The sequence below is a fragment of the Cupressus sempervirens genome, chromosome 6 (assembly GCF_028749045.1).
Source record: "Cupressus sempervirens isolate cs-2001-9-10 chromosome 6, ASM2874904v1, whole genome shotgun sequence".
NCBI classification, from domain to species: Eukaryota; Viridiplantae; Streptophyta; class Pinopsida; order Cupressales; family Cupressaceae; genus Cupressus; species Cupressus sempervirens.
The window spans coordinates 252,315,597-252,323,028 of record NC_143123.1 but is presented as its reverse complement, the minus strand read 5'-3'; the positions used below and the strand labels follow the sequence as shown (position 1 = coordinate 252,323,028).

The 7,432-nt window shown below is 36.8% G+C and overlaps 1 protein-coding gene across 1 annotated transcript; it reads right to left on the bottom strand.

The window, feature by feature from the left end:
* Nucleotides 1–3,417: 3,417 nt before the first annotated feature.
* LOC149552196 (uncharacterized) lies at nucleotides 3,418–6,723 on the bottom strand. The gene is made up of 2 exons (XM_089787699.1): nucleotides 5,539–6,723; nucleotides 3,418–4,048 (listed from the first exon to the last, which is right to left on the bottom strand). Exon 1 carries the CDS (start codon nucleotides 6,581–6,583, stop codon nucleotides 5,660–5,662), a length of 924 nt encoding a protein of 307 aa, XP_089643825.1. The 5' UTR covers nucleotides 6,584–6,723; the 3' UTR covers nucleotides 3,418–4,048; nucleotides 5,539–5,659.
* Nucleotides 6,724–7,432: the final 709 nt, after the last annotated feature.

The window sequence follows — 7,432 nt, the reverse complement described above, 5'->3', positions numbered from 1 at the left end:
ACTAATTTTATCCATGCTATGTCCTGTGATAATAAGATCATCAACATAAAGCACAATGATTATGATATCACCACTAGCAAATTCCTTCACATACAAATTTGGATCATGTGGACTATTATGGAAGCCTTGAATTTGAAAATATTCATCAATTCTAGCATACCAAGCCCTTGGAGCCTGTTTGAGACCATATAAAGAATTCCTTAATTTGCAAACCAAATGTTCTTTCCCTTGTATTTCAAATCCTTGTGGCTGAGTCATATAAATCTCTTCATCAATTTCACCATTCAAAAATGCATTTTTAACATCCATTTGGTGTAAAGGCCACTTAAAATGAGCTGCTAATGCTATAATAACTCTAACAGTACTAATCTTTTCTACTGGGGCAAAAGTTTCTGTGTAATCAATCCCTTCTTTTTGTGAATACCCTTTGGCCACTAGTCTTGCCTTATGTTTTTCAATACTCCCATCCGACTTGAACTTGGTCTTATATACCCACTTATTGTTAACCACATTCTTACCTTTTGGCAACTCTACCAATTCCCAAGTGTTGTTCTTTATCAAAGAATCATACTCATTTTTCATAGCTTCTTCCCATTCATGTTTTCCTTTGGCCTCTTCATATGTTTGAGGATCATTAGTTTTCATTATGGTGGTCATTAAAGCATAATTAATTTGATGAGTCCTTTGATAAATTTCTTGAATACTCTTGGTCTTTGGGGAAGGACTAGATTCTTCATCCATGTCAAAGGGTTCCTTAGAACTTTCACCAGTTTCAAAATCATTAGGATCATTATGATTCTCAATGGCCACATGTGGAATAGGAGTGGATATTGGCATATCATTAAACCCTTCACTAAACTTGGCATCCCTACTTGTAAACACATCTTCCACACTAGGATCATATAACCTATATCCTTTCCTTTGGTCATCATACCCCAAAAAGATGCACTTAATGCTTTTCTTATCAAATTTCTTTTCTCTAATCTCATCTGGCACATGGGCATAGGCTTCACATCCAAACACTCTAAAATACTTAACATTAGGTTTTCTTCCACTCCAAGCTTCTTCAGGAGTAATGTTTTGCAAAACATTTGTGGGAGATCTATTCAAAACATGAGATGCGGTATTAATAGCTTCAGCCCATAGAAACAAAGGAAGATTCTTAGATTGTAGCATACAACGTGCCATTTCCACTAAAGTCCTATTCTTCCTTTCAGCAATACCATTTTGTTGAGGAGTATATCTATTAGTCATCTCTCTTTTGATCCCATGATGATCACAAAATGATTTGAACCTATTGTTTAGGTATTCTCCACCATTGTCAGTTCTAATTCTCTTGATCTTATTTCCACTTTCATTTTCCACAAGAGCTTTAAATATTTCAAATTTGTTAAACACTTCATCCTTTTGTTTCAAGAAATAAACCCAAATTTTTCTTGAAAAATCATCAATAAATGTCAAGATATACCTAGCTCCTCCCTTTGATGTTGGATTCATAGGACCACACAAATCACTATGGATAAGTTCTAGACTTTTCTTTGCTCTCCATCTAGACCTCTCAAAAGTGTCTCTATGTTGTTTACCAACCATGCATCCTTCACACACATTTGTATTTAATTTTATCCAAGGTAATCCATCAACCATATTCATCTTTGAAAGCATAGCCAAACTTTGATAATTTAAATGACCATACCTTTGATGCCATAACTCACTTAAGGATGATCTTGTAGTGATATAAGCCTTCTTAGCAACACTAGCTTGAAATTTATATAATCCATCATTCTCAACTCCTCTAGCAACTATTTTGTATCCATCATTAATATTCTTGATAACTCACTTAAGGATGATCTTGTAGTGATATAAGCCTTCTTAGCAACACTAGCTTGAAATTTATATAATCCATCATTCTCAACTCCTCTAGCAACTATTTTGTATCCATCATTAATATTCTTGATTAAACACTTATCTGAATAAAACTCCACCTTATATCCATGTTGAGTTATTTGACTCACTGATAGAAGATTTTTGGCCAACCTAGGTACAAAATTCACATTAGTTATTTCCAAATTTTTACCATCATTACCTTTTATTGAAATTGTACCTATTCCTTCTATGTCATGTGAACTATCATCACCAAGAAATATTTTTGCACCTTTTGTTGCTTCTAAAGAGCTAAAGATATTTTTGTTGTGAGTTAGATGTTGGCTAGCTCCCGAATCAATATACCATTCATTACTTGAATCACCTTGAGCAGCCAAAGAAGCTATCATTATATGATGATCACCCTCTTCTTGAACAAAATTTGATTGCCTTCTTTGATTAAATCTTTTTTGCCAGTTCTTAAAACATTGATCACTTTTATGCCCTTCTTTTCCACACTTAAATCATTTGATAGTATTTGCTCCTTTGAGATTATTATTGTAATTTCTCCCTTCATTTTGTGGCCTTTGATAATTTTGCCTATTTTGATTATCTCTTTGTTGAGACCATTGTCTTTGATAATTTCTATATTGATTCCCTTGATTAGGTCTTTGATTTTGATATGTTCTTTCTTGATTATAATTCTTGTATTTCCCTCTAGCTACAAATGCTTGACTCTTACTAGACTCACTTGTAAACTTGTGAAGCCTTTCTTCTTCATTTAACAAAGCACCATAGACTTCTTGCAATTTTATATTTTCAAATTTTTCAGTTAATTCTAAAGTGCGAATGAAATTATTATACTCCTCTGGAAGACTTTCAATTAAAAATTCTATAATTTCATCATCTTCATACTCAACCTTCATCATTGCAAGCTGATTTCTTAGGTTTTTCAATCTAGCAATATGATCATTCATGCTATCTCCTTCTTTCATTTTCAAATGAGTTAATTGCCTCTTAATATCCATCGCTTTTAACTTACTTGTTCTTTCATACATTGTTTGTAAAGTTTCCCATATTGCCTTTGTTGTTTTTAAACCTTGAACATGAGGCCTAATCCCTGGACTAATTTGCCACAAAAGTGTAGCACGTACATTCATATCTTTTTTATTCCATTTATCAAGTTTATCTTGATCCTTAGGTTCTTCTTCTTTGACTAGTTCCCATAAATCTTTCATTTGTAAAATTAACTCCATCTCACATTTCCAATTGGCATAATTTGATCCATCCAATTTTTCACTAACCACAAGACTAGACATCTCATTGGCAGCCATAGTTAAATTCCAATCAATCACCGACACACATGCACATAATCACATAAGCATCAAGCAAAGACCATGCCTTGATATTGGCCTTCTTAAGAAGCTATCAAAACAAAAGACTTCTAAAATTACCACTTTCAACTTCCCACACAAATCTTTCAAAGTGCTCTTTATAATAATATCTTTCAAATGTACTTGATTACTATATCACCAAACAACCATTAAACACACACAATTTGTATCTTCAAATGAAACAGTCTCAACCACATATAGTATCTCAAAAGATTAGTAAAATAACAAAAGCATACAACACTTGAACTGTGTTAAAAAATCTCTGCAGAAGCTTATCAAATAGTAAAATTCTGCCCCGAACAGCAACTTGTTTCTCCAATATTCTATAAATCAAACTATTCTCCAACTGCACCAACACACATATCTATTCATCAAAAATGTTTAGCTGAAATCAAACGTACCTTCAGCACCCCTGTGACAGCCATGGCTGCAACTTCGAGTTTGACCTCCGCATTTGCAGGCACCACCGAATTTGCCTTTGCAGGCCATGGCCAGTTGTTGAAGCACAGATTGAACAGAAAAGGAGAGAATGCTTGTGTCAATCCAAGGGCTGCAAGTGCCAAGCCTCAGCCAGACGATCCCCAATTTCAACCGGGGCCACCATTCAATCTCAGCAGCTCCAAGGCCGCTAGCCTTGCCGCTCTGGAGCAGCTCAAGACCTCTTCCGGGGACAGGTACACAAAGGAGAGAATTAGCCTTCTAGCAATAGGGCTGAGCGTCCATACAGCACCTGTAGAAATGCGTGAAAAGCTGGCTATCCCTGAAGCAGAATGGCCACGTGCAATTGAGGAGCTCTGATACCATGAACAAAAACAGAGAGAATTTAACACAGCAAAAGACTCAGGAAATGAGCGCTGATATCTCAGCCTCAACCATTCTATTTATAGTTGAATGAGTAATAAATTTACAGAGCATTCTAGAGATAGATTTGGTTGTGTATTTAATGGTGGTAGTTGAGAAAAACGGCTGCACATTTTTTCCATGTGTTTCTAGAGATTTCACTGGTCTGTGCCGACCATATTGTTTGGTTGTTGTAATTAATTTATGTTGACAGGTCCCTCTTTCTCTCACAAATCCCACCTCTCCCTCTTTCTCTCTCAACAAGATATGTATCTTTCATAAAGGTCCCCCTGGCATAGCACCCTCCTGTTTCTCTGTGCCTGTCTCTCACCCCCCTCCACTTGAGGACAAAGTCACCACTAGAGTCGAGCATTATCAATGCTTATATATATGCACACACAATTATTTCACCAGACCCTCCTGGCAATCCCATCTGTCTGTCGCTCCCTTTCTTCCCATGGCTTTAATCATACAAGTAAATAGACTATTGTGATTTTAGTTGTCGTCTCTCCCACAAAAGGTTTCTCAAGCTACAGAAAGCATTATCGGTTAAGGAAGATTATTGTAGTGGTCTTGCTTGTCTGGTGACTGCAGGGACAATATTTACAGAGCACAATAGGTATTTTTACAAAATAAGCTAAATGAAGCCTGAATCACTCATGCAAGCATAGTATTGTCTTGTAACCCGGCACAATTGGCTTTCTTATAAAGTAAGCTAAATGAAGCTTTAATCACTAATGCAAGAATACACTTGTGGTTTCGGTTCTCTTTCTCTAGCTAAACGAAGCATTGTTCACTCGAGCAAAGGATAATACTGTGGTTTTGGTTGTCTTGTGAATATAGAGATAATGTTCAAAGAGCACAATTGGTTTTCTTAAAAGTAATCCAGTGAATATGTTGCAAAGAATTCGTTCCAAACAACTGAAGAGAGCAAATTAAAGGATAATTATCTAAATTTTTACTTTGAGATGCTGATACATATGGCCATGTGCTCCAATAATGTAAGATTTTCAATATAAGCTCATAAAAGTCAACAGCATTTATCTAATACACCTGTAAGACATAATTGCAATTCAAATATAAGTTTATTCCATCATGTTCTACAAATAGCAGAGCAAACTACCTAATCTGCCGAATCAACAAATTGAAAAGTCAGTAACAACCCCATTTAAGTGGGGCGGAGCCCACTGCTCTATAAAAATCTGTCGCATGTCAAAATTCTTTTTCCACCTAAACTAGAAATTAATTGCTTCCCTGCTTTTACATTGCCATTAAAATGATCTTCGACGAGCATAGCTCAGCAGTAGTAAACAAAACAATTAAGAGAAAACTTCAAAAAATGCTTTCATGTCGCTTTCAATGAATTAGTTCAGGTATAGCTTACATCATAAATATTAAAATCACAATAACCAAAAGAAAAGAATCTGCTTTGATTTAGTCACACCTTAATGGGTTTGGTACAATCAACCTCCAAGGTTCTCAACAGGCTTGTGGGGTATATTTGCATTTCTGCCAACTTAAACAAACTTTGAAATGCAATGTGGCCATGGCAAAGCTTTAATGAACTATGTAGAATCCTCGTTCTCTAGAAGAGGCCTTGTCCTGGTGCCTGCTGCTGTAGGTGCCCTACTATTCCCAATCAATGAAGTTTGCAATGTCTCCTCATTGTCTGCCTCCCTTTCCATTTTGGAAATCATTGCCTTCTCTGCTTCCTTTCTACCCCAAACAACCACCATAAACAGGACCAGTATAAAAAGAGTCCCTCCGCCTGCTGCCCCAGCTGCAATTTTCCATTTATTCGATCTTTTCTCCCCCTTTATTACAACTTTTGGGCTTTCTGGAGCTGGACTAGGTGAAGGAACCATGGATTTCATGGGAATGACAAGAGAAAACTCTCCAAGTTCACTGGTGATACACAATTTTGTAGGAGAATCCATCTTGCTGATGTTGGTCAGTACACCACTGGAGTTGAACAAGGCACAAGAAGGGGTCAAGATACTACTATCAGCATACATTGAGATGTTAATGCTTATGGGATTAGTACCCTTGACAATAAGCTTCAGTTCTGCCGGATATTGCCCTTCCTTGGTAGCTGAAGCATTGTAAACCTGAATACCAACTACAGGAGTAACAAATTTATAGCCCACGGTGGAGAAATAGGAGTAATTGTGGCCAAAATTCTTGTAAACCATCACAACGCTTCTTGGGTTCCCCACAACTGTAGTACCCTTCGGTATTTTGAACTCATTGATATTGACTCCCCTCCTCCTCAGACTCCCTCCTCTGAGACGAATCACCTGAGAAGTGAAGCCATAGTGGAGTGAAGGCACGGAGACATTGTATAGGATCCCTGTTTTCTTGTGATTAAGTTCCTTAAATGCCTCATTCCGCACAAGAGTGTTTAGATCTTGCAAATCAGTGGCTAAAACTCTCATGTAAAATAGCACCCACAAGAGCAAAAATGAGAACACCCATATGGGATTTCCCATCACATGAAAAACCTGATAGCTTGCATTGAAATACAATCTTGATTCCAAATATATTTTTTTGCTTTAAAAGAGCAACATAGAACTGCTAATGCTGAACAATACGGTGAGCTTAAGTCTTTAAAGAATTTATGACATGATTCCCATCAGAAAGGGACAACCCAGATGAGTCTATAAACTAGCTTGGCTACCAACTTCGTTATTCCACTGTTTTTCTATGGTTGTGAAGACTTGAAAGATGATCACCGGAGTTATTGCAAGAACCCTCGGCGTACTAAAGGGATTCCAATGCAATGCATACTGAGAAAAAAGTAGCAATGTCAGTCCGAATCTTGTTGAGAAAGAGGGAAAAGCAATGGATTTGTTGGAAACTAAGGCATGAGAATAAACTGACAATACAGCTAAGCAGCGGAAACCTAAGCTCTTTTGTGATCTACAGCTCAGTTGAGAAAACTTGAAGAGGACGCACATGCGTTTTCATCCAAACAATCGTAGACAAGAAATCTATGATTACCTAATAACGAATAAATCTCATTTTCTTTATTAATATAGAGATACCTAGAGGTGAGGGAGTACATTGGAACTTAGGGGAGAATTTTACTGGGGCCCGAGGGAAAAAGGAACCGTTTTGGCAAAGGTTGAAAGTCCACTCGAAATCATTCCCACGGATGAATGGGATTATAATTTGACCGTCATTACAAGGAATGAATGGGATTAATAATTTTATTGTTTTTGATGGGAAGATGAATCGGATTATAATTTGATTGTTGATGGCTAAAAACACAAAAAATAGAATACAGAAGTTAGTCTTTCCATGACGTTCCATGTAGGCTGTGGCCATCATTGTCCTCT